The sequence below is a fragment of the Colletotrichum chrysophilum genome (assembly GCF_026319265.1).
Source record: "Colletotrichum chrysophilum strain AFK26 chromosome Unknown scaffold_226, whole genome shotgun sequence".
In the NCBI taxonomy this organism is placed as follows: Eukaryota; Fungi; Ascomycota; class Sordariomycetes; order Glomerellales; family Glomerellaceae; genus Colletotrichum; species Colletotrichum chrysophilum.
The window spans coordinates 26,828-52,659 of record NW_026517513.1 but is presented as its reverse complement, the minus strand read 5'-3'; the positions used below and the strand labels follow the sequence as shown (position 1 = coordinate 52,659).

General features: G+C 55.9%; 5 protein-coding genes across 5 annotated transcripts; 1 reads left to right on the top strand and 4 right to left on the bottom strand.

Annotated features, from left to right (window-relative positions):
* Positions 1-1,845: 1,845 nt before the first annotated feature.
* Positions 1,846-2,773, bottom strand: COL26b_013391 (uncharacterized protein; the record flags this gene model as incomplete). Its single annotated transcript, XM_053186007.1, has 2 exons — positions 1,846-2,674; positions 2,766-2,773. The coding sequence occupies 2 exons, from the start codon at positions 2,771-2,773 to the stop codon at positions 1,846-1,848; spliced, it is 837 nt and encodes a 278-aa protein (XP_053030055.1).
* Positions 2,774-6,695: 3,922 nt separating this feature from the next.
* Positions 6,696-7,989, bottom strand: COL26b_013390 (uncharacterized protein; the record flags this gene model as incomplete). Its single annotated transcript, XM_053186006.1, has 2 exons — positions 6,696-7,199; positions 7,297-7,989. The coding sequence occupies 2 exons, from the start codon at positions 7,987-7,989 to the stop codon at positions 6,696-6,698; spliced, it is 1,197 nt and encodes a 398-aa protein (XP_053030054.1).
* Positions 7,990-8,922: 933 nt separating this feature from the next.
* COL26b_013389 (uncharacterized protein) lies at positions 8,923-10,041 on the bottom strand (the record flags this gene model as incomplete). Its single annotated transcript, XM_053186005.1, has 1 exon — positions 8,923-10,041. The coding sequence occupies one exon, from the start codon at positions 10,039-10,041 to the stop codon at positions 8,923-8,925; it is 1,119 nt and encodes a 372-aa protein (XP_053030053.1).
* A 6,955-nt stretch (positions 10,042-16,996) lies between these two features.
* On the top strand, positions 16,997-20,353 carry COL26b_013388 (uncharacterized protein; the record flags this gene model as incomplete). Its single annotated transcript, XM_053186004.1, has 1 exon — positions 16,997-20,353. The coding sequence occupies one exon, from the start codon at positions 16,997-16,999 to the stop codon at positions 20,351-20,353; it is 3,357 nt and encodes a 1,118-aa protein (XP_053030052.1).
* A 215-nt stretch (positions 20,354-20,568) lies between these two features.
* On the bottom strand, positions 20,569-22,791 carry COL26b_013387 (uncharacterized protein; the record flags this gene model as incomplete). The annotated part of the gene is made up of 2 exons (XM_053186003.1): positions 20,569-21,828; positions 21,937-22,791. The coding sequence occupies 2 exons, from the start codon at positions 22,789-22,791 to the stop codon at positions 20,569-20,571; spliced, it is 2,115 nt and encodes a 704-aa protein (XP_053030051.1).
* Between the last annotated feature and the right edge of the window lie 3,041 nt (positions 22,792-25,832).

Sequence of the window (25,832 nt, the reverse complement as noted above, 5' to 3'; positions counted from 1 at the left end):
TTTCAAATGCGTTGGCTGCACAAAGAGGTTCGACTCGCAAACAAAATGCAAACACCACATGAACGACACAGGCCATGCGATCCCGCAGTTTGAGTGCATTTCTTGCCGCCGCGTTTGCTTATCGCGAGAGGCACTACACCAACATCAAAGAGATACCGGTCACCTGAAGGTCGACAAAACGCCCCAAATAGGCGCCGCTGACATTGTTTCTGTCCAGAAAACTGCCGTGGCCGAAAGGTCCGGGACAATGGCCACCGTGAAGCCGGAAAAGCCGCACACTGGACCAGAAACATGCAACCCTGTTGACCTCAATGGTAACATCGCAACGCTCCACATGGAGTTTCTCGGTCACGCACCCAGTCAAGAGCAGAACGAGATCGACTCGAGCCCTCTGCTCCTTGTACCGACGCTTCAACGGTCGCCATCTCTACAATTTGGCCTTCTGGGCGGGATACTTTCGGAGGATGGCCGTCCGTCAAAGGAGTCACGCATCTTCTACAATGTTAGCTGTCCATCCAGCATCTTCATCTGCGGTAGCCAAGGATCAGGAAAGAGCAATACCCTGGCGTGTCTTCTGGAAAATTGCCTGATACCTAGCCAACTGGGAAAGTTGTCTCATCCACTTGCCGGTATCGTCTTTCACTACGACACTTTTGCGTCTGACGACGGCGGTCTACCGTGCGAGGCGGCTTTCCTCGCCTCCCATGCCAAAGCATCCGTTCGCGTTCTCTGCGCGCCGACGAGCTTCCGCACTGTAAAAGTAATGATGGTGTCTCTTCGCGTAACCGGGTCTGATGGTCGGCGGCTAACAAAGGTTATTGGGTCTAGAAGGTCTACAGCGATATTCCTCAAGTCGACGTCAAACCCCTCAAGATCAGCAGTTCCGATCTCAATACCAGCAGAATGCTGGGCCTCATGGCGTTCCAGGAAGGTAGTAAGCCGCTCTATCTCCAGGTCGTGCAGCGTATACTTCGAGACATCAGACTGGAGCAGCAGGAGAAGGACTCTCAATTTGACTACGCCAAGTTCAAAAGAGCCCTCGCGCAAGAAAAGTTCTTAGAGGGGCAGCAAGGTCCTCTGCAACAGCGTCTCGAGACGCTCGAAAGTTTCATGGTCAAGGGAAAGGCCCGATCCGACGAGGAGGTCTCTTGGGTGTCAAAGGCATGGTTGTATCGTCTGAGTGCTGTCTTTGCAATGGCTGACCTATCGTCAAGGCCGGACAGCTTACCATTGTCGATCTCTCGTGCCCCTGCATCACACCGGAAATGGCATGCCTGCTCTTCAACATCTGTCTTTCTCTCTTCTTGGAGCAGAAGTCGGTTGTTGGTCGCGTCGTGGCGCTAGACGAGGCACACAAGTATCTCGGGCAGTCAGGAGAAAGCCAGGTGCTTACAAATTCGCTTTTGCAGACGGTTCGCCTGCAACGACACCTCGGCGTTCGGATGTTCATATCAACGCAAGAACCTACAATATCGCCGAAGCTTTTGGACTTGTGCACCATGACGATCGTCCACCGTTTTACGTCGCCCGATTGGCTGCGGACCCTACGCCGTCATCTCGCGAACACAGACGATGTCCTGATAGAGGGGGCAAATACAGCTACACCTGGGCAGACAAGTGTTGTAATGGGTCTGTTCCAGAGGATCATGGCTTTACGTACAGGACAGGGTCTCGTATTTGCACCCAGTGCGCTGATCCGGAGCTCGCAAGATAGGGGATATGACGGTCTTTGCCGGAATGCGAATGAGCCGACTGCCATCCAGATACGTTCTCGGCTCACAAGAGACGGGGGCAGGACGGTGATGGTTGGGCAGACCGCCTAGAGTTGGCTTGCATAGTTGGGTATTACTCTGGTCCGCCGCGGTATCCGTTACGAAAATGAAGAATGCTGGGCAAAATCGACTCAATTAATATGGCTAGACCGGTAACACACTCAGCATACTGCGGGGGCGAGTCTTGATGACGCGGGACGGTGTCGAAGTCAACAGTCGCAGCATCTGACTCGGACATTGCAGGCGAATTAGATCTGTTGTGTTGCCCGTTTGCTGGAGGCCTATCATAATCACCGGTGTCGACCAACTTGCCACCCTTGCCACGGTACAGCCTCTGCAGCTGTACTGCACGTCCATGAGAATAAAGCTCTTTGTCTGTCAACGCCGAGAATTGCGTGATGGCATTGACGCATATATTGAGCAGCACCTTGTGCAATGCATTGGCTGGAAGGTGCAGGGCGAACGATGAGGAAGCCGCAAGCGAGGCAATCAGATTGTAGGTACGTCGAGCCGGGCTGCCGAGAGCCTTGTGGTCAGGGAAGTCTTTCGGTACGATAAGCTGCGCGCGGATGCCGCTGCGTAGCTGAAACCAAAGGCGGATGAGATCACCCTTGCCGCCGAGTTGTCGTCGCACATTGTCCAAGTGTGATGGGGCTCCTTCAGTTGATTGATAAAACTTGAAGCGCAGCGAATCGAGAAGGTCAGGTGTAATTTGCAGGTAGATTGCAGTGTCGATGAGGTCGCCGTCAGTGATAGTGTCGCTAAGGCGGAGACAGAAGGATCTTTCCGCGAGATACGCAACACTGAATTTGAATGCCTGATCGATCAATTCATGCTTTCGTCCGCCTTGATCCTCAAGCGCGGCATAGGCACTGGTCGGTTTCGGTATTCGCGGAACCATACTGGATGGCATGTCGTGTGTGCTGGAAGTCAATTTCCTACGTGTCCACGCGTGGGGACTTGCGGACTGAAAACAGGTCGGTGGACACTTACCGTAGCATGTCGCTTTGCTTTTTGGCCGTTTGGCTCAATCATTCACGGGTCGCTGCGGACAAGATGGGTCTCGGCGTGATCCCGATCCAACTCGAGGTGCATTGGGGGACTCTTTTGCAAGCAGTAGACTGACCAGGGCGACGGGCGACAGATCCAAGTCAGACGCTATGCGAAGGTCATAACTTGGATGGGTTCCGACGGGATCCCAGTCCTACTCGCGCGAGAAGTCAGGCAAGCAGTCAAGAGCGGTCGAATGGCCGGGACGCCGAAGACAGGCCAGTCAGCCGGTGCAAGCGTGAGCGGGAGATACGGGGCGGGCAGAAGTTGATGCGAAAGGCTAGCGTAAGTGGGGACTGGCGAGAGGACGCGTGTGAGTGACGGGGAGACCGGTAATAAGGGGGCTGGCGGGTGGGGATTCTCGGAGATCGGCAATGATATTGTTCCGCATATGGAACCGACACTGCCGCCCGCCCCATGAGTGGGGACGTAGCCGGGAGGGATTGTTACAACACACATCCCGCCCGAAGGTCAGGGTAACTACAATGGCAGTTAGCGACGTTTCATGGCCACCGACGCATGGCCTATCGTGAGACCTGGCCTTAGCAGTGCGGCGGTAAACAACGTAGAAGGCGCGTGCCACAGCACGGACGACGTAGCACCAAGCCCTCTCACGCCGGAGTTGACGCCGGAGTTGACGCACCACTTCCAAGTTCTACCCGACATGGTCCGTCACAGGGCGTTATTATGCACAGGAGGACTGCGAACGTTGCCAGTGAACAAATGGAAGAAAATGGAAGACTGTCAACTGCGCTCCAAAGTATTTGCCGTCGACTTACGTGCACCTCATAAAGGGAGACAGAGTGGGCAAGTGATTGCGCAGGCTGAGTGCTGGTCAGTATGGCGCCGTCGCATGAGCTCTGTACTGGTCGCTTGGCTGACATACGCGTGGGCAACCCACGGGGCAGCAGAGGTGGTCGCGTGGGCGTCGCGTAAGCGTTGGCCTGATGGCAAATGGAAGTTCTTTCTTGCCATACAGCCCTCATTCCCTCCTACACGTGGCAGACCTGATGGCTGCTTCTCTGAGCGGGGCTGTATGTCTGTCCGGCCGGGACATGCTCCACACATCGCTACCACCATAAGCAGCCGACAACGTGCCGGGGAATGTCTGCTTTTGACGAGAGCGCGGGCATTGGGGTGCCCTTCCTCAAGAGACAAGCCTGCGATCACACCGACGGCAAAGTACAGTAAACCGCCCGGTGGTTGCAGGGGCGCGAGCAACGGCTGCCGCACGCCATCCAGTGAGAACCGGCCATTTGGCGCCGCCAAGCCTGCTGTGTCCACTGTGAGCGTTCAGGGATTGCAACAGGACTGGATCTTTTGGTGGAAACACGATCAAGGTCTGGGACAAGGGTTCAGTGCTGCCGCCCACCGAGACTGAAGTGTGAGACGGACGTATGTGTCTTTCTGTCCGGCGACTATGCTGATCGGCTTTGCCTGCGCCACGCTTGCGATAGCAGTCATTCCACCGGTCGATAGGCGCTAGCTCGGGGGTGGTATTCCTAGCGGTCTGCTCCATCACTGCGACATACCGTGTGGAGGGCTGGATCCACAACAGTGCGAGGAAACACCTGGGCGCCACGAGATGTGGCAAATACCCAGTCACGTCCTCTCGGGACTGCTTCTTATGTGTGCGCTACATAGCATGCGGCCATCTAAACGGCTGTGTTCGTGGAGCTACAGGCAGCCCAGGCGCCAGGCTGCCCTAAGGTGGGCGAAACGGAGGAGGCCCGGCGGTTCCACGGCCTGCCGCTACTCGAATGCGGGTTCGTGTCAGGGGCCTTCGAAGGCTTTCCTTGTTCCGAACGAGGTCCTGCCCTGCATACGTACCATATGGAATAGCATCGCATTTCTCGGCGATCCCAGTGAACGTGCGCTCTCCCGGTCCAATCTTTCTCGCGCGCGCCACGTGCTCAGTCGGAGGACCCACCGGCCCAGAGTTTACTGCCGTTACTAGGCACAAGCACGAGCAAGCCCTCGAGTTGAAAGGCTCGTTAGCAACGCGACCGACGATGCGCGCGGCTAGACGTTGTGTGTGTCGGGCGCCGCCATTGAGAAGTCGATCAGCTTCTTCACGATCATGGCATTGACGCAGAAGATTGCAAGGGTGATGCCAAATCGGCGTTTTCGGTCCTGTTCCATTGCGCAGCCTCGTCGCACGTCGAGCTCCTCTGCGAGCTCATCGTTATGTACCATCGTCCGAACACCAGCCTGTCTCCTGGCGGATCCGACGAGAGGTGGGGAGATTGGCTGGCAAGGCCTACTGAGTACAGGGCTTATGGCGGGTAGAGCCATGGAAGCCCTGCTAGCGCGCGAACAAGTGGGGGCTAGTGCTTGCGCTTTCGCATCCTGGCGTGGCCTGCGCTCTAGGGCGGAAGACGGCCAGGCGGGGGAAGCCGTAACACATTCCCCGGCGAGGCATAGCCCGTAGCGTGGCCAAAGGCTGTTGGTTGGAGGAATCAGGGGGTCCGCTACAGGCCCCCGCGATTCGCGCCTTGGCCAACGGTTCACCCCGAGGCGAGCTTCCTTCCATGTATGTTGTGCCCGTTCAACCCAGCTGGGTTTTCTCCACTATTGAGCTCGCAGCAGTGTCACCAAATCCGCAAGAAAACTGTGAGCCTGTGCAGGTCACGAAGTCTGTAACCCTGGCTGCGCCGGATGTCATAGTCACGACCGACATCGAATTCGCATTTGGGTCATCATTTCATCGAAGCTGCTTTTGCATCTTCAGATGAGCGACGTAATAAGAACTAGGGAGGAGAAAGGGAGAAAAAAAGTAAAAAATTGTGAATGATCACATGTGTAATTAAGAAGCAACAATCTGCGCCTGGAACGAACAAACCAGCCACTGGAGCCACTGGAGACTCATTACTTGCCTCTATCGAGCGGCAGCGTCGACTTGGAACGAGAAATGCACACTAATGTTTGCCAATGTATCTTGGCATCAGGAATAGTAAAAAACGGCCTCGTTCCACAAAGGATATCAAGACTTGGTACCAGAACTGGACGCCGATTTCGGTCGCGACGTAGCCTGCAGGCTGATGCTGTCACAGGTAGAGCGTTGCGGCAAGGTTGTGTATCGTCTCGGCGCCAGTTATAAGACATGCCTCGGGCTTATGAGTTGGCAAGACCTGTGCTGCGAGATGGACCCCAGACGATACTGCGATTGAACCTGCCGAATCTTGGCGGGCATATCTTACGTAGTCGTGCCTATCCGCTACCAAGTCCTGTCGGAACCAGCAGTAGCCGCTGCACCTTCACCACGGCTAACGAGCCGACGAGTACACAGCTAGGCCCGGCTAGGTAGTTCCAGTGTGACATGTCTCTCGAGCATTCTGAGCCATCGCTGTTCGGCTTCGCTCCGAGTAAAAGCCGGTTCATGAGCCTTTCCATGCGGCTTATGGAACGAGATCGAGACAGACCTGCTGGCATGTTGCATGCGGAAGCGCACAGCCGAACCGCCGTAGCTTTCCATGCCGAATCCGATATCGGTCATGGCTGTGCAGAACTCTTTCCACTTGAATGTCTTTCCCGAACCATCTCGCAACGACAACCAGAATCCCGGGTCTTTTGGCTCGACTCGGGGCAAATGGCTCCGGGTCGAGTCTGGTGGAAGCCGTCGGTCCAGTGGGTTGCTTGGTTGCTCGGGTGTAGTTCCCTGGCTTGGATTTCGTTTGCCACGCGCTCGCTTGACCTGGGTGGCCGTCGTCTCAGGGCCCCGTGAAAGTAAGTGAATGGCGTTACGGGCTTCATATCCGCTTCCGCTGCCGCGACCCTCCTCCCGAGAGGCATTGTGCGCTGTATCTCGGCGAAGACGGCTCTAAGATCTCCGTCAATCTCGGACGCCTGCCCCATTCGCTGGTCCAACCGTTCTCAGAACGCCTCGTATCCTTTCTCCGCATAAGCCGTGTACTCGCCGTTCTCCACCATTGTCCCGATGGAGCTTTCGACAAGACCCAGTAAAGGTCGTGATTTGCCGACACGCTCGCTGGCAATAGAGCCTGCTGTTCGAGAATACTGCTCCCAGTCTGAGACAGACAGGTAATGGTTCGCTGTCTCTTGAAGACACACGGCTAAGACATGTAGATCGCTCAGTGTTTGCGACATTGCTGTTGGAAAGGACTTGCTCCTGTCCACCTCTCGGTCAACAGTCCTCATCACCGCTGGGAAACCCATGACGTAGAGAACGGGATCGTGCTCTCTCATCTTTTTGAAAAGCTTGTGACCGACAGGTCCGAGGGACTTTGGTGGCGGCGGTTCGAGAACTTGAAAAGCTTCCATCCTCTCTTCGAACACGGTCCTGAATTGGTCGTACAAAGATGCCAAAAGCTGCAGCCTGTCTTCCCCTGGAGAGGATTGCATGGCAGCGCTCAGGCGCTGATGTAGGGCTTCGAAGCTATCAATACGTCCACAAAGTGCGCGTGTTGCTACAATCTTGGTCTCGATGGGTGGATGATACATCCACCGACCTCACAACCTCCAACTTGACGCGTTTGCGCAGTTTGCCCGCCTTGGCGATTGGTGCATGATCGAGAAGAAATGGGATGAAGTTCTCGTCTATCAAAGAGGGGTCTACTACGGCAACGCTCTCCAGGCTGCCTTCTCTAGGAGACATCAAAAGGTGGCAAAGCTTCTCCAAAAAGGAGCCAACATCAACGTACAAGGCGGCGAATACGGCACCGCCCTCCAGGCTGCCTCTGCGGGAGGCTATCAAAAGGTTGTGCGGTTTGTTCTTGAAAAAGGAGCAGATGTCAACGTCCAGGGCGGTCAATATGGCAACGCTCTTCAAGCTGCCATCGGAAATGGCCATCAGGACATCGCACGGCTTCTGCTTGAAAAAGGAGCGGACATCAAGGCTCAGGGCGGCCAATCCGGGAACGCTCTTCAGGCTGCAGCTGAAAACGGCGATGAGGAGATGGTAAGGCTTCTTCTCGGAAAAGGAGCAGACGTCAACGCTCAGGGCGGCTTTCATGGCCACGCTCTCTACGCCGCTGCCTTCAGAGGCTATCGAGAAATCGTCGAGCTGCTTCTCAAGAATGGGGCAGAAATTAACGCACATGGACGCGAGAACGGCACTGCTCTCTATGCTGCGTGTGATGGATCCCATCGAGAGATTGTCGAGATGCTTCTCAAAAACGGAGCAGACCCCTGTGTGGAGGGTGGCCATTTTGGAAACGCTCTGCGGGCTGCCGATGTAGGAGGACGCAAAGATATCCAAGAGCTCCTCATTAGTTACGGAGCAGATGCACGAGACAAGGGCTGGATAAAGCGGTCGATGACGCTTTGGCTACAGACCGCTGCCGGAAACACTTCCCACCTACATTGCCAGGAAGCCGTCAACTGACCACGCTGCGCTGAAGGGTGGGGGGTTGCGGTCCATCCTATCACGCTATGCAATCAATAACCAAAAACATCAACGCGAAGACTTCCGTACAGTATTGTGCATATGTCACTTCCTCTTTTGCAAACATTAACAAGGTTTGAGAAGCTGAAAGTTGCTGTAATGGACCCCTGTTAACCTCTGGTAATGGCTGTGGCGACTTGTTTGCAAGCCAAATGTGGGGTCGGGATGGTCAGCGACAGTGCGAGTAACAGCACGTAATCAAGAGCTACTTGAAAGCATCCATAATCGGCTTCAACAGCTGCCATTCTCCCACTGTTAATCATGGTGGTATGTACACAGTGAGATTGACTTTCGGCCCAGCCTGTGTGGGTCAAGTTCAGAAAGATGAAGTGTGTTGCCAAGAGGAAGCAACATATGATCAATACTATTTCACATGTTGTGGACAATCTGTATCCCGCGGCCCACAAATCCTCAGTTGTGTGGGTTTTCATCGCAGGGCAACAAGAAATCTTGTGAAGCACGTCTTGAGCACGGTTGGAGCCTTTCACGATGTGCGATTCAGCATCTGTCAGGGTCCTTTCGCGGGCATGCCTTTGCTCCGTCACCTTGCTTGCAACAAAGCAGCATGCGAGCTTGGTCCACTGGCAGAATAGTGCTCATGGGAGAGGGGTGTACACCATTCGTCAGACGAAGGGAGTCTCCAGTTTCGATTTTTTTTGTTTTTTTTTGTTACTTTATCCCGACTTCCTTGCCGACTCAGATCGGTTGCAGAGCGTTGCAAATCTTTCTCTTAATTTCATTGACTTGACTCTGGACAATCTCTTCTATTTTCTTCGCCACACTGTCGTCAACGGTTTTGCAGATTTCCTCTTGGGCCGTACGTTTCATGTCGTCCATCATGTCCCTAACCTCGTCACCGACGTCAAGCAACTGTTTCCCCAGCTCATCGTGTTTCCCGCCTAGCTCGTCTACATCATGAGACAAAATGCCGACGGCGTCGTCAAAGTCGTCTTGACGCTCTTCCAATTGACAACAGGTTCCTTCCAGATCACCAAAGGCTTCTTTATGTGACTTCTTCCAGGCCTGCAGTTCCTCGACCTCCTTCTGTAGTTCCCTGACGGTCCTTCGTAACTGCTCAACAGTGTTTTGTAGTTCTTCGCCATGTTGATCTCGCACCCTGGGGGATTGTTGTTTCGATGCATGCAAACTTGCAACCTGGCTGTCGTCGTTTGCCATGACGAGCAGGGTTCGCAGTAGTTTCTCGTGGCGGGGCGCGTCCGCCGCAGATGTCGTTGTGGTACGTAGTGCGGTGGTTGAACGTTTCCTTTTTGTGGTTGAGCGTATGTCGCCATCTTCCTCTCTATAGGAGAGGACGCCCGGAAGGGGACCCTGCACATCATCCCGCCGGTTGGTGTCTCCATACTCGGGCAGGTCGCAGTCGCCCCCAGGACCTGCGGCGACGATGTCTACGACGTCGGACCTGGCCCTCGGGGACTGGCTTTCGGCCACGCGTTCGCCGTATGGGGGCGGTGGAGCTCGGTATGGCGGAACATCGTCGAAGGGGAGAGTGCTGCCGCTACCACATGACGTAGGTGTTCCTGGAGCAGAACTGTCGCGATCCCTCGTGGACCGAGGACCACGATGATACTCACGGGGCGTATGCTCTTTGCCGCCGTCACCATGATACAGCCTACTGGCATGGATCATAGCCTCGTACGTTGCCTTCACGGGTGTCGCCAAGTCCGGAAACTGTCGGATAGCCCCCAGGTACGCCCCAAAATGTGCTTTTGCCAAGATGTCATGCCGGAGGTATAGAGAGAACAGTGAGGCGACCGTGAGTGACTCCGCAGCTTGAAATGCCAGGTTTTCAGACATATTTTCGGTGGTGAAAAACCTCGGTACGATAAACTTCGCACGCTGGCCACCATAAAGCCGGAACTGGAGGCGGGTGACCGAGCGCACTCCGTTCAGTTGTCGACGAACATTTTCGAGAAATGGTGGTGGATTTGGAGAGTTGGTGTCGGTTGTGTCATGATTTGATTTCTTCAGCGAATGGATCTGGTCGGCTGTGATCTGCAGGTAAACCGTGATTTTGGTGGCGACGCTGTCGGCAAGGCTGATGGCGATATGGAAAAGGACCAGTCCTGGCAATTGGTATCGGACCCGAAAATCAAATGGCTGAGAAATGAATTCCGGTGGTCGTCCTACGTCTTCGCGCACGGCGATAACACCGGAGGCGTCAAAGTTCAAGTTTTGACCGGGCGGCCTGGGCAGGTTTTTGCGACTGCCCTTGGTCGACATTCTACCCTGCGCAAAGGACGTAGTCAACCAAAACTAATAGAGGATTGCAACTTACCGTGGTGATGTCGTGCCTTCCAATCTTCAGAAGAAACTCCCTCGCGGAACTACCATGAACAAGACGGGCCCGGAATACCTGGAACCTACTCGCAGTGCATTGGCAGCTCTTGTACGAATAGTAGAATGCCGGGGACGACAGTGGCTAATCCGCGCGTGAAGCCGCGAAAGCTACGCTTGGGACTGGGACCGTCGCAATTCCCGACCTACTCGCACAACAAGTCGTACCGGCATCAGAAGCGGGTCGGATATTCAAGGCAGGCCTGTCAGGTAAGAGACACGCGAAAGGGGTTGGCTGAACGGTAGGAAAGCCACGACGCTGAGGTGGACGGCATCGAGGTAAGAGCGTTGTTGAAGTGCAGCGATGTAAAAAAATGTGGAAGGGAGGGGAAGCTGGAATTAAAGAGGCTGCGTAAGGGGTACACGGAGAGTGGCTGGGAACAAAGTGGCCGATTGGACGAATCCGTTTCAGCGGGTCATCGAGGCTCGAGCTAAGCAACACTGACCAGCCCTACTCCAGATAACTTGTGCCTTGGACACTGATCAACAAGAAACTTGGCTGGTGGTGTCCGTAATTTACGCAGTACACTAGGCTCAGTGTCTGGTGACTTGAAACGGGCACCCAGGGCCCATCGTCCGGAGTCACAGCTTATTCAACTGATGGTGAACGCGAGCGTGCACTTACCATGTACATGGCACGTCGTCGAGCTTACGCTCTTGGTAGTATTCACACTTCTCAGCCTAGAGTATACAGTACATGCAATTCAAGTCTCGCTACAATGGTGTTATCCACTGACGTGATCAACACCCGCGCTGACATTGGGCCCTGCACCTCAGGACAGGGCGGCCGATTGACCTGAGCACAGTGGCTCTGCGCCTAGAAGACAACCAACCAGACGAGCCCTGCACTGCAACACCGCAGCCGCCATTTCCATCCAACAGGCCCTCTTAGGATATTCTGCTTTGTGGTGCGACAGTCCAGGGCTTGTCGGAAGAGCGTCCTTGGCCTGCACGCGGTGTGTCGCGCCAGGGCGACGGTTCTTCGCACAGTGCCGTAGGTAGTTCTAGGGATGGTCCCAGGCTGCACTGGACGCGTTGCGAGGCTTCGCGCGGCGCGTGCCCCCGTATCACACCCGCACGGCTCGGATAGCTGGTTGATGAAGCGACTGCATTACGATGCAGAGGCCGCAGGTGCGTCCGATGGCAGGCGCGCGTTTCCGCCACCCGTTGGCGACGGATGATCGCAGCTGCAGAGAAGTCTTGCCGTGCTCCTCAACGAAGGCGACATGTGAGCTAAGACAACCGTTGTTCAGGAGCACCTCATAGGGGCATCGTCTCGGTGGCCGCGTAGGACCGCAGCACCATCGCCACGTGCTGCGTAGCTATCACGACGGCCACACCACGATAACCGGTCTCTACAGAGGAATTCACGTGAGGGGTTCCCTCATGCGCGATGCAGGCTGCTAACATGTCGGACAGTCGGACACGCCTCAGTCCTTTAGACAAAGTGTTTGCTCCGTATTCTAGTGTTTCTTCTTGTGGCTACCTCTGCACTCGAACGAAGTCTAACGTACACATGAGAGTCATGGTTCTTTCACATTCGACTCATATATGGGAATCGCAGCCCACAACTCCTTGTCAACAGAGTCATTTCCAGTCTCCCCACTAGCAACGTCGAGAAAGTCCCCCAGTGGAGGTGTCTCATCGGTCCCGGACGCGGCACGTACCCAACGTAGCAAACCAACAAACAGCATCTTGGCCTCTTGTAGAACATCGCGATCGACATCAATGGCCTCCTCTGAAGACCTGGGAGAAAACGTGATTACGACGGTTGTTACACTTGGGTCTGAGGCAAAACGGGTAAACAAGAGGCCAATGCGAGAGCGCACCGTACGGATGTCGAGTCCATCATGTCCCATCAGTCGCACGTCACTTTCGCCGAAGGTTGGTCCTTTAACAAGCTCTTTGGCTGTCGTTTCAAGATTGACAGGTGAAGGCAGACGTACTCCCCAGCAAGGCAAGCCGTGAGCGGCCCAAAAGTCTCGAATTATCGGATTCGCGCATTCCGTCACCAAAAACTGCAGCTCCCCTTGCAGAAACCTGTCGTACACGACCGACTGCGGCCAGACCGTCGCTTTTTCTCTTGCCGCGTAGACATCTTCCAGCATAGACAAAATGTCATGAACTACCTCGTGTTGACAACTTGTATGAGCTGGTGCGGGCCAAATGACGGGGCGTAATCGTATCCAGTCGACATACGGACGGCGTATTATAGGTGGGTTTACGTCGAAAATCGAGATCCACGAATAATCGTATATGATGTTTGGGTTGACGTCTTTGCCTAACAAGCAGAATAAGCAATTGGCGTCTGGATCGCCCTTCCAGCCTCTTACCTAGATGGTGCACCAAGGACTCCATCAATGACATGAGTTCGCAGACGCGATTCTTGACCTTCTATATGGCCTTCGGAGTGATCTACGCGAGCGTCGTGCATGTTCTGCGGACTGTTCCAATACACTCTTGACTACACTCACAAAACACATGTATCGTCTTGGTATCACAGGTGTGCAACTTGAGAATCTTTCGGGTCACAGCTTTGCGTCCCTGGCAGCATCAGCACGTGCTTTTTCATCGCCAAAGTGCGATAATTGCCACACCAGAAATGGGTCCCTCCCATGTGCCCTGTCGAACTTTCTTCTTCCTCTCATCTCTCAAATCGAAAGGGACCTACGCGGGCTTGCGTTGGAGAATTCCTGAGTGCAACTAGGTCCTCTGATGATAGGGCGAGCAATGGCGGCGCGAAGACTATGCCCCTACTAGGAAGGGCACCGCGAAGCTCAGGTGGTTCATGAGCAGTAGCATGTGCGAGGAGATATCATATGATCGCACGGCCGCAAAAATAAAAACACGTCGAGGAGGCTCACACAGATTCATTGTCGAGTGCACCATGACTGCTGAAGACCGTATACGCCAAGAGTTCACTGTTTGGGGGTATCTGATCAACCACACGGTGGATGCGAGACCAGAGTCGTGAATCAATCAAGTGGCTTAAGCAGCTTCCTTCATTTTGGCCTTCTCGACCGTTCCGTCTATCACTTCCTTGCCTGCAGAAACCTATTGACCCAGACGCACAAACACTGGGGATGAAGTCGTTACTCAACAGGGCGCGATCCTGCGGGCTTCGCATCTGCGGGCTGATCTTCAGTATCATTTAAGTCGATACTCGTTATGAACGCCCTCACCGCGTCGTCTACCTGAAAGATACGTCTCAACCCAGATGCGTCGGCCCCTACCACCTTCAGGCCGGACAGACTCCGTGCTCGACTCAGCGCCACGTATGCCTGTCCGTGCTCGAACATGCGTGAAAGATCAACAACGACGCGGTCAAGACTGAGACTCTGGCTTTTGTGAATCGTCATGGCCCAGCCTTGCGCCAGGGGGATCTGTGTTCGTGACAGGTAGCTGTAAGGCGACTGATCGCCGTACCCGATGACAGCGCAATCGGGTCCGATGGCTTTTTTCTCGCCATTGGCGAACCTGACTTTAGGGACTAGATTGTGTCAGCAAAGATGTCAAGCCAAGGGCCCGCTGCGGGAAGACGTGTTGCTTACACATGTCCTTGTTGCTCCATGCGCTTTTGAGAAAACCCACGATGCGCTTATATCTCTCCGTCGCAGCGCGATAGCCGTCATAGTCATCTTCGTAGTTCTGCAGCGACGGTGGTCGCGGCTCTTGGATCGTGTCGCTGGGTACGAACCCTACAACGACGCCCTGTCGCCCGTTGCAAAGACCGCTGTCTAGATCAACCTGGGATGGCGTCAGTCTGTAGCTGAAGAGTCGGAGTCAGGCTGTGAAACATACATTGGCGAGCAGTATGACGGGCGTGTCCACCTTCAGCTGCAGTTCTCGAGGATAGCGGTGCTCGTGAAGGCGATCGAGGGGCTGCCGTGTCTCCCCTCTGGCGAAAGTACAAGCATCGGCAGCTTTGTACTCGTGAATATGACCAGGGATCTTGACGAACTCTTCAAGGTTGCGCTGGTCGACCTGCTCCCGGGTGGACTTGAGCTCCGTCCCGTTCTCAGCTTCGGCGTGGTGTGCGAGGAGAAGGTTCGCGTCGGCATCATCGAGATGCTGGCCGAGCCGGCATTTCTGGAGGACTTCAACGAACGCCTTGTCCGACTGACGGTGGATGTTCGTCAACCGCACGCATTTGAAGTTGCATCTTTTCCATTCGGGTGCCTTGAATGCCCATTTGTCCCGGTCTTTAAATGCGTCGCCATGGCCGTCGGGGCAAGTCCACTGGTCGTTTAGCTTTTTCATTTTCCTACCGCAGTGTAGGCAGTACCCGAACGGCTTGACGGGCGGCAATTGGCAAAAGTCACCAACTACAATGATCTGAACGCCCCCAAACGGGCTCGAGTTATCTCGGATGGCGCACATGACACGGCTGAGTCGCTCAAAGAACTGGTTCTCGACCATGCTGATTTCGTCGATGATGAGGACTGCTGTGTTCCAGTATCGCTTGAAGTTATATTGACCACGTGCCTTTTTGATAACGCTACCACGACCATCCAGGGGCTTCTTCGCGTCCTTGGGTGTCCATCCAGCGTAGTTGTAGGTGGTCCTGCCGCCGATGTTGATGGAGGCCTGGCCGGTGGGCGCGAGAAGATGCACCGTCTTGTTCGTGTCTTGGTAGTAAGCGGCGAGCGTTCTGTGAAGGGCCCTGACCACAACAGACTTCCCGCACCCGCCGGACCTTCAGTCACGCAGTCAGCCAGCGAGGTATTTGGGGCGACTTGTTAGAGCATACCCCGTGATGAACAGGTTGTGGCCCTGCATGGCAAGGTCGATTGCATTCTGCTGTTCCGGGTAGAGGGGAGGGTCCCCAGGTATGTGTAAGGGCTGTCTTTCCTGGCCCTCAGCGCCTGCCGTTTCGGGTCGGCCCCCTTCGTCGTCCGTCGGGCCATCGACGGCTGCAGTCTCAAGCGCGGGGGTGGGTGCGGGTGGCTTCGTATGATTGCGGGACGGTCGCGGTCTGGAGTGTCGCGATGGGAGAGGGCCGGTGAGGAAGCAAGCGCTCGCGGAACGTCGCTCGTTTCTGCTATCGACCTAGGATGGCTCCGTGAGACTTCCTTGATCAACTCGTCTCGAAGTTTGCCCTCCTGATGCATATTAGACGAGCCCTTCTAAAAGTGGGTGACTCACGGCCTCTTGGAACGTCCTTGTGCCCTTGACTTTTTGGACATGCGTCAGCGGAATGTCTCTGTGCGCGGCTTGCGTCTACTAAACATGCAGCGAGCACCTGAAAACTCCGACGTTTGCGCCATGCACTGAGACCAGCTTGTGAATATCCCGCACTTTCTTCCTTTCCACACGACATAGTACGTCTTACCCTTCGACTTGCTTGGCAGACTTGGGTCGATGCCTCGCGTGTATTCAGCCATCAGGCGCTCTACCTTGGCAAGGATCAGACTCTCAGGGTCGGCGGACGAGGAGCGTTTATCTCGGATTTGCAACGACCCATGCCATGCCTCTGACCCTGTGCATTCGTCTTGAGAGGTCGACATCGTGTTCGTCGGAGCGTGGACGGGGACGCCGGAGTGCACGGCCGCTGGGGTGTGTCGTTGCTGCCGCGTCGCTGGCTCCGGACGCGACTTGGTGCTTGGGTCTGCCACTGCGTTGGGTGCTTTTCCGAGCGCAGACGGAGGTCAGCGTTGCTCCAACGGGTCCTACCACCTCGAGGCCTTACCCAGATGCTGTCGGCACGCCGATCGAGGCGGGTCGTTGATGTGCGTTCTGCTCCGCGACCGCGGCGGACGTCGTGTGGGTGCGGAGAAGACGGGCGGGGGACGGCCCGTCAGCCGCCGTGGGACAACACGTCGCGGCGCCCCCGTCAGGGTACTGGGTACTTTTGGCATACCGGCTGCCTGCCCCGGCGCGACGCAGGCCACTCGATGCTGCGCTGTCCTGGCTGGCTGGAGCACGGCGCAATGTCGCTTCAGGTATGCGCAGCGGCAAGGGCCGCAGAGTGGTGCTTCACGAGAAGTGTTCCACTCTCGCAGGTGGCAGCCCCTGAGACCCAGGGCTGCCGGGCGCATGGTCAACCACAGGGCGGCCTTGCTGTCGGCAGCGGACCCGCACGGTGCGGGACGGGAGGAGCAGCGTCAACAGACTACCAAGACGGCCGTGGCATGAAGGTCGCAGCCAGGACCCACCGCTGAAGTGGCGATAACCCACGGCTCGCACACGGTCTTGTGGCTGGGGCGTGCGCCCTCGCACTGACGGCATCGTTTGCTGCCCCACAACAGCGGTTTGTTCTGCCCGCCACGTTCCAGCGGGAGCTAGGATCTAGCTGGGACGAAGGCGGGGTTGGGCGGGGGCATCGATCTTGAGTATGAAGTAGCGGGGCCACGATCCATCCCACGCCACACTCCGCAACACACTTCACAAGCAACCCTCCCAAGTGGATTCCAACATGGCTGATGCACGTGGAGGACGCGGCCAGGCTCGCGGGGGCCGTAGCGGTGGTGATCGCGGCGGTGGTCGTGGTGACCGTGGTCGTGGTGGTGATCGTGGTCGCGGCAGCTTCCCCAGAGGCGGAGGCGGCGACCGGGGAGGCCGTGGAGGCGGCTCCCGTGGGGATGCCAGCGGCTTTAGAGGAGACCGCGGGCGTGGCGGCAGCTTTGGCGGAGGAGGCAGCGATCGCGGCGGCTTCCGTGGTGGACGCGGGGGCAATTTTGGCGGAGGCGGCGATCGCGGTCGTGGTGGACGGGGGGGCCGCGGCGGCTTCGCTCCTCGTCGTGACGCATTCGAAGGCGAGCCTAAAACTTTCTACGGGTACGTATTGCTATACTCCGTGATGACATCGGAATTGACACCCTTCAGACAGGGCTCGGTTATTCCTCAGCCTGACACCGACGTGACCAACCTCGAGGACGCCACCGTCAAGAGCCACCAGTCCAAAGACCTGGCCATCGTCAAGAAGATGGGCAGTATGAAGCTCACCGACTCGACCGTCTCTCTCATGCCCCGTCGGCCGGCCTATGGAACTAAGGGGAAACAGATTATCGTCTGGGTTAACTACTTCCGCATGGCCATCACGCCCGTGGTCCTGTATCGGTACAACCTCGAGGTCCGCAAGGGCGAGAATGGAGAGGAATTGGCAGACGACCCTAAGGGCAAACGAAAAGGCAAAGCGCAGGCCGGAGGCGGAGGCGGTGGCGGCGGCCATGGGCCCCCTACCAGTGTCCCGAAGCGCAAGCTCAAGATCATCCTGCAGCACGCTCTCGCAGAGCTGCAACGTCTTGAGCCGAAGGCCGTTCTGGCAACCGAGTTCAAGTCCCAGCTCGTCTCGCTCAACAGGCTAAAGCTTGCAAAAAACCCTATCGTCGTCAAGTTCAAGAATGAAAGCGCCACGCGCGAGGAGCTTTACAACGTCAAGATCGTCGGTGAGACCGAGGTCCCGTTGGCTGCCATGGCCCAGTACCTCCGAGACATGGTCGACCCCAGCGATCGCGACGACGCGCACTTCCCCCGCTTCGAGACCTGTGTCGATGCCCTCAATGTCGTTCTCGGCCATAGCTCACGGGCGAACGACCAGGTCGCCGCCGTCGGCAAGGGCCGCTTCTTCCCGTGCGGTCCCGCGGCCACCTCGGCGCGGCTCGGCCAGCAGGGCTCCCTCACGGCCATCAGAGGATTTTTCCAGAGCGTCCGGCTTGCCACCGGCAGGACCTTGCTGAACGTCAACGTCACTCACGGCGTCTTCAAGACCGATGTCCTTGTCAGCGACCTTTGTAGGTGGTCCGGCGTCGACAAGTTCGGCACCGACGGCATCAACGCGCAGGACACCGTTCATGTGAGATTGCGTGGCTTATCCAAGTTCCTCGCCAAGACCCGCGTGACCGTCCAGTTTCGCACCGCCGATGGTAAAGACGTCACGGCCAAGAAAGCGATACACGGGCTTGCTTGCAGTCGAGATGTTGACCACACCGTTGTCTTCTCCCGCGGCTTCGTCTACGGCGGCCCGCAGGAGGTCCGTTTCCAGCTGAATCCCGCCGAGGGCCAGACCAAGGTCCTTGGCAGCAAGCGGCCTGGTCTCTACTCCGTTGCAGAATACTGGGAATGGAAGTACGGACAGGCTCCGGACAAGACCCTGCCCCTGGTCAACCTCGGCACCCCTTCCAAGCCCATGTTCTTCCCGGCCGAGCGGTGCACCATCACCGCCGGCCAGGCTGTCCGTTCCAAGCTCTCCGGAGACGAGACCACGGCGATGCTCGACTTTGCCTGCCGCTCTCCCTTTGCCAACGCCGTCTCCATCGAGCGCGACAGCGCGGCGGCTCTGGGCCTTGACGAGCCGATACTGAAGGACTTCGGCATCACGGTGGACAAGAGGCTGTTGACCGTCATTGCCCGCGAGCTTATACCACCCGTCGTAATGTATGCCAACAACAAGGCTCTTCACACGCGCAGCGGCTCGTGGAATTTGGGCGGTGTCAAGTTCGCCAAGCCAGGCCCAAAAATAACCAACTGGAACTGGGTGCGTATCACGGAAGGCCCGAATCCCAGGGTGCCCACCGAAGTAGTCGAGGAGTCTGTTCAGAAATTTGTCGAGTTCCTCAATGAAAGTGGAGTTGCTATCGACACGCAGGCTCCGAACACCGCTCACCAGATCACTGTCGGTCGCGGCACCGCCACCGAGGACATCAGGAGAGCATTCGCAGCCATAGCAGACTACACCACCAAGGCGAAGGGCACCACCAAAGGCTTCTTCCTGCTGGTCATCCTACCCAGACAGGACAACACGCTCTACGGTGCCGTCAAGTCTCTCGCCGACGTCCACTTCGGTTTCCATACCATATGCTCCGTCGAGAGAAAGTTCCTCCAGGATAACACCCAGATTTTTGCTAATATCGGTCTCAAATGGAACCTCAAGAACGGCGGCAACAACCACCTCGTCAAGGACACCATCGACATCGTCACGTCGGGCAAGGCCATGATCGTCGGATACGACGTCACGCATCCTACCAACATGTCCAACGACAGGAGCACAGCGCCCAGTCTCGTCGGGATGGTTGCTAGCGTTGACAAAGACCTTGGACAGTGGCCGGCCGTCGCGTGGGAGCAGCCCTCCCGCCAGGAGATGCTCGGGGACGAGTTGACAGAGCACTTCAAGTCTCGCTTGCTATTGTGGCGTCAGCGCAACCAGAACAAACTCCCCGAGTTCATCGTCATCTACCGCGACGGCGTCTCGGAAAGCCAGTTCACCCAAGTCCTCGAGGTCGAGCTTCCTATGATCCGCAAGGCGTGTGACCAGCTTTATCCGCCCAAGCAGCGCCCGAAGCTAGCCATCATCGTGTCGGTCAAACGTCATCAGACGCGCTTCTACCCTGCATCTGAACAGAACATGGACCCCAAGTCGCGCAACATCAAGAACGGCACGGTCGTCGACCGCGGCGTCACCCAGGCACGCACCTGGGACTTCTTCCTGACCGCCCACACGGCTCTCAAGGGGACCGCACGCCCTGCCCACTACACCGTGCTCATGGACGAGATCTTCAGGGAGAAGTATGGCGTCGGCGCCCCCGCTGCAGATCAACTGGAGAAGCTCACCCACAACATGTGCTACCTGTTCGGCCGCGCCACCAAGGCGGTCAGCATTTGCCCGCCGGCGTATTACGCAGACATCGTGTGTGAACGAGCACGTCTCCACCGTCCTCATTTGTTTGATGTTTCGGACGCAGCGTCTACGGCCACAGGCGCGTCTCTGACTGCCACGCCATCGAACGCCATCCAGGTCCATCCGAACCTGAGGGACACGATGTACTATATCTGACGAGTCACGCTGCATATGGACATGTGGCTGGCTATTCTATGGCACGTGGACGGCAGAAAAGGCAGAATGGAATGCGCACTTCAGTGATTATATCGTTTAGAACAATGACTTCGAGTTCAGGGTCCTCATTGTGATACATGTTGTTCAAACCCCAAGACGATGTTGCCCTACGTACACAGTATTGTTCGATTCGGAAATGCCGGTGACAGCAATTATCAAACATCCCATTCATCATCTGCGGCATCATCACCAACCCCAACAACCGACTCCATGCCCTCCGTCATTCTGGAGACGGCCTGACGGATGAACTTGCCGTCAGGCTTCAGAGCCGCGTACACGTTTGGCACGACGCTGACGGGAGCCCAACCACGCCGGGCCATTGACTTGATGAATTGCAGCTGTATGCCAGCCATGCGCCATACAGGTTTTGGCTTCTTATGCCAATACTTGAAAGAAGTGCTGGCACGAAGCAAAGCCCAGGCGGAGTGCTCTTTAGATGCATACGATGGTTCCAACCATGTCATAAGCGCATTGCTGAGCTCTGCGTCCGCCCGAGGTCGGATGGCGCACCACTCTTTGAAAACTTCCACCATCAGACCTGGACGCTGGCTTTTATCTTTGACCGGGACCACGCTACTGTCCCACTTTGTCTTGATCGTTTCCAAGTCTTCCCTCAAATTCGCCAAGACTTTCTTCAACACCGGATCCGTCGATGCCAACTTTTCCAAGTCCCTGTAGGGACCGACCAGATCGGCGTCCCAATACTCCACCGTCTGGGCCCCCTCGCCATCTTCGCATGGCGTAAGGGGTGTCATGTCGCGACTAGAATCACGACGCACGCTCATGTCTTGGGAGACGATGCGTAGTTCCTCCTCGATAGCGGGTTTGGCGATCGTGAATTTCAGGAAATCGATGATATGAACGGGATCCTCTCTGGCCGTCCAGGTCTCGTATTCATAGGCCAGATATCCCACCATACGAGCCTGACAGCTGCTCAGGACTTTGTCTCGAAACCTTTGCCAGTCGCCTGCTTCAAACTCTAACCCTTGCTTCGATTGGTCTACCAGACTCCCAAGAAGTGTGCTCAGCCATAGGGCCTGCTCGTTGTTAACGTCGTTCATGCTGTAACAGAGACGTTCCTTGAATTTCGTGACGATTCCCAAGAATTTGGGCTGTATTTCAAAGGCAATACTGCGGGTAATCATTGTCGAAGCCGCCGAGGACTTGCCGACCTGTCGAGTGAGGTCTCCGAATGACGCCTCATCCTTCCTGAGAAACCCAGAAAGGTCCGGCCTTGTCGGGACATTGGCATTCTCAAAGTTAGACACAATGGCTGGCTCCCAACACACCCACGCCCTGTCTCCATCGTAATCGCCACCCGAAAGCTTATCGGCAAGCGCAACGTCTCCCTTCGCCGGAAACACGATGACGTTTTTCAGCGCGCGCAACTCCGGCTTAAACACGGCTTTGACTCGCTGAATATCGCTGACCAGATGTGCCGGGGACCGGGCCACGAGGACATCGCACCCGTGTAGCATGGAGTCCGAGAAGCCTTCAGTTCGAAATGTGGACGAGAAGCATACATGCACCTCGTTTTCTTCCAGAATGCCCCAGAAGTCGACTACCATGTATAAGTACGCCGAGTTAGGAATCCTTATGCTCATTTTCTTCGTCACATTTTCACACTTTTTGCTCTGGAGCTTCCACATCATGTCTTGCATGAACTTCTGTTTGGTTGGCTCGAAGCCGCCATCGCCGAGATAACTAAGCTGTTCTTCTTTCGACTCAGGAAGGCCAGCCAGGAACGGCACGCTGCTATGGGCCAAACGCTTCTTCCTGGCAGTTGAATTTTCATCCACCCATTTCCGGAACTGCAATGGATGCTTGATGGCATTTCTCAGAGCTTCAAGTTCGTCGCTGAGCTGACGTAGAACATTGTCTCCCACTACTTTTCTCATGATTTGTTTGTCTTTGGCACGGTCTTCGAGAATAGGAAGAAACTGAATATTGAGGTTTGCGGATCGAGGCTCTGCAACGAAGTCCTTGATTTCGAGGGTCCGGTGTTCCTGGTGGAGGAAGTCGCAATTCCATTTTCTTTGCGAGGGCCATGTCTCTATCCAAATATCGCTCCCGGTATCTTCAACGTCGATGATCCACATGCCTTTGGCAGAACCGAGACGACCCTGAATGGCGGAGGGTACGTCGCTCAATCCAAGGACGTCCCTGACTTTTCGGGCAAGAGAAAGCGACATGCGACCAACGCCATCGTTCATCACTTGTCCGATTGGTGATACGACATCTTTCTGCATATGTCGTATCTGATCTTGATCTAGGACAGCCACTGCGGTCGTTTTGCTGAGTCCAAGCTGGATGCGGGCGAACAGCTTAAGATAAAGCTGGTCTTCGTTGCGATCCAATTGCAGGAGCCAATCGAGCATCTCCCGAACCTCCAGCTTCTGGCGTGGCTCTCCAGAAACGTGCCTGGGCCAAGGAAACGGAGAACAAGCGGCAGCAAAGTCGCTCCCATCTTCAGCAAAATAAGTCAACGTTGTCTGAGAGATGGCCTTCGGCTGCGGACCAAGAAGCACGCTGGCCTGGGGTACCTTTCGCCCCGAATCTCTCGCATAAAAAGCCCGCCACTGCCTGCCGGCGAGACGATGCGAACAAGACGAAAGCCAGCGGATGACTTCTTCGGACTTGTCAGGATCGTTAATGGGAGCGGTCCATGAGCTCGGTGATGGGGTCGCCAGACTAAGAAATCGGTCAGGCCCGAAGCGACGGTACAGGCGGCATCCTTTGTCTAAAACGGCCGGTTTCATCACCAGAGAGAAGATGGGGCCAGAGCGGACATTCTTTGTTTGAACAAGAGAAGCCGCGAATGTGACGTGCTGCCGTTGGAGAGACTCGAAGCCTCGCAGACCTGCCGCCCAAGCATCAGGCGCAGGCCTCCCAGGAAAGACTTTCGTAGCAAATGAGGGGTGCTCCCGAAGGGCGCGGCACATGATGTCGTAGTCACTCCAGGTTTCATCACAGGACATGGCTAAGTTGTCAAGGACGACACCGCAGTGAAGCGCAATGCGAGTGACTTCCCAGGCAACAGCGAAAGGAGCCCGCGTGAGCCAGGACGGGAGTATTGCTGCAGCCGTTATCATCAATACAGAAGCTCAGGAGAAGACGTCTAACAGCAGAAGTAACGCCGTATGAAACTTCCGGAAGACTCACGCCAGGTAGCATCAAGTCGGGACTGCAAATCGACGACTGGCGCTGGTGTCTGTGGGGGCCCGAGAATCGGTTCGTACAAGCTTGGATCGTCGATGCCCGAAACCTCAGAGTAAGTGGTCAATACGCTCGGAGAGGCGTCGCCAGGGATAGTTACATTGCCGGGCGGATGGCCATGATCGCCCAAACGCACGCCGACTCCGAGCTCTCCTGAGGAGATATCGCAGCTGTGTGAGTGAGATGAGGATGGGGGAGTATGTTCTTGCTCAGGAACAGTCCTCTGAGCACCTGGGATTGGGATCTCTTTTGCGGGTGAGTCTACTGGGGTGTACTGCGCAGTGTCTGGCGGCGGGACGCATGTAGCGGTACAAGTGCTTTCTGGTATCAGCACGCACGTCGTCGTCGAGGGGTGAGAGACGGTCGCGCCGGCTGATGCGGGCTGAAAGGGGTTGGCAGATTGCGAAAAGCCAACTTCGTCGTCCACAGCGCTGGATGTGTCGCCGGTGGTCTCGGCTGCCCTTTTGAGTACGTTAATGAGCGTCAACTGCAATCGCAACAGCTCGCCTGGAGAATGGGCCTTCGGTGGTGTTGTTGTTGCAGCGATCATATCATGAGGGTGGCATGGGTGAATCCAGTCTTCGCTGATGGCAAGGGCCTCCCAGAGGAAGGATCGTAAGATCTTGTCGAGAACAAAGACGTTGCGATAGTAGTGATGTATTGCGTATTTCAGTATAGCGAGGCTGCGGGCAAATTTAGCATCACATTGAGCACGGCTCGATACTAGAGAACCTGTCGACGTGGTGTCGGGAATCTCGATGCCGAGATTGTATTTGCTATTTAGTTCGCGAATGGTTGTAATGACTTTTTCCGGGATCGTATCGTTCTGCGGGGCCATGATGGATGGGCAAGGAAAGCGCAACCAGTGATTCTCTGACACTGTGACGAATAACTTGCTGGAACAATTGAATTCTTTGAACCGCGTATTCGTTCAGGAAAAGGAACCAGGGAGGCGCTGTCGAACGAGAGAAAGGTTGTGTAGCACAAGAAATCACAGATTTGATCACCTCAGTCACAATCGTCGGAGCGCACCGACAGGGACGGGAAAGAGACACGTCCCTTTGGCTCTAAAAAGCGCCATTCTAGCGTGCTTTTCCCGACGAGTGGAGCAATCCAGGCAGTTATGCTAGTATCTCAGACTCGTAAATCGCTTACTGGAAGGTTCTTGGCTCAGATCCCTGACGGTCTCCGGTAACTGCCAAGTCGCGCTAACAAGGGGATGGGACTATGAGCGGCTGCCAGCATCAGATGGCGCCAAGGGCTCCCTTAGGGCAACAGTGCCGTGGGGCACCACTCGAGATTCCTTAGCAGACCTATACAGCGGATCAGATTGAATCGCTGCCACCGCTTCGACAGGCGAGACACTCTTGATTATAGTGACTTTTTCCGGGATCGTATCAATCTGCACTCGTCGCAGTCAAAGCCCCGATGCTGAGACGGTGCAGGTTGTAGGATGCTCACCGCAGCAGCTTTTGTCGCGACGGCGATACGCCCACCCGACTGGCGGAGAAAGCCTGCACTGTGGCCTGCGGGCCCACTGGGGGCTGGCGCCGGATGATAGAACGTCACCAATCAGGCCCTTCCTTGCCGCTGCCTGTACATCCTTAGCTTCCAGAGTGTTGGCCGCCTTGCAGGGGACTTTTCGCGGAACAGTCGCCATTTCCATAGTGTGCACCAAGGCCACTGGGTGTCCCCGCCGAGCGTGCAATGGCTTCCTACGGAGGCCCCGGAATATAGTCGAGGCGTTCGCTAGAAGAAATGGAGAGCTCGAGGCATCGGCATCAGGTACGGTGGCCGGAAAGCCTCGACACGCACTCGCCCTTGGACGGAGACATGGTGGTAAGTATTGTGGAACACTGACGCGCCCGCGATAAGCGGAACGACCATTCGCCAACTTCAGGTCCTGGGTGCCGTACCCTGGAAGGCTCCGCTTCACAAGTGGCTTACTCGATCAACATGCTCAGCAAAGATCTACGCAATGTGGCGAGCACTGCATGAAATGGCTGTGGATTGCTGGACTCCCGCATACATACTCTACGGACCCGACGGCTAAAGTTTCCGCCTGATGCTTCGAACGACACCACATCTGGTCAAACTTCCAATAGCGCCATTAGACGGCCATCGCTTTCGCAATCCCTCAGCTGCTCCTCTCTCCATTCGTCCCAACCCTGTTCTACTCCGAAAACCTGAAGTATGGCCTTTG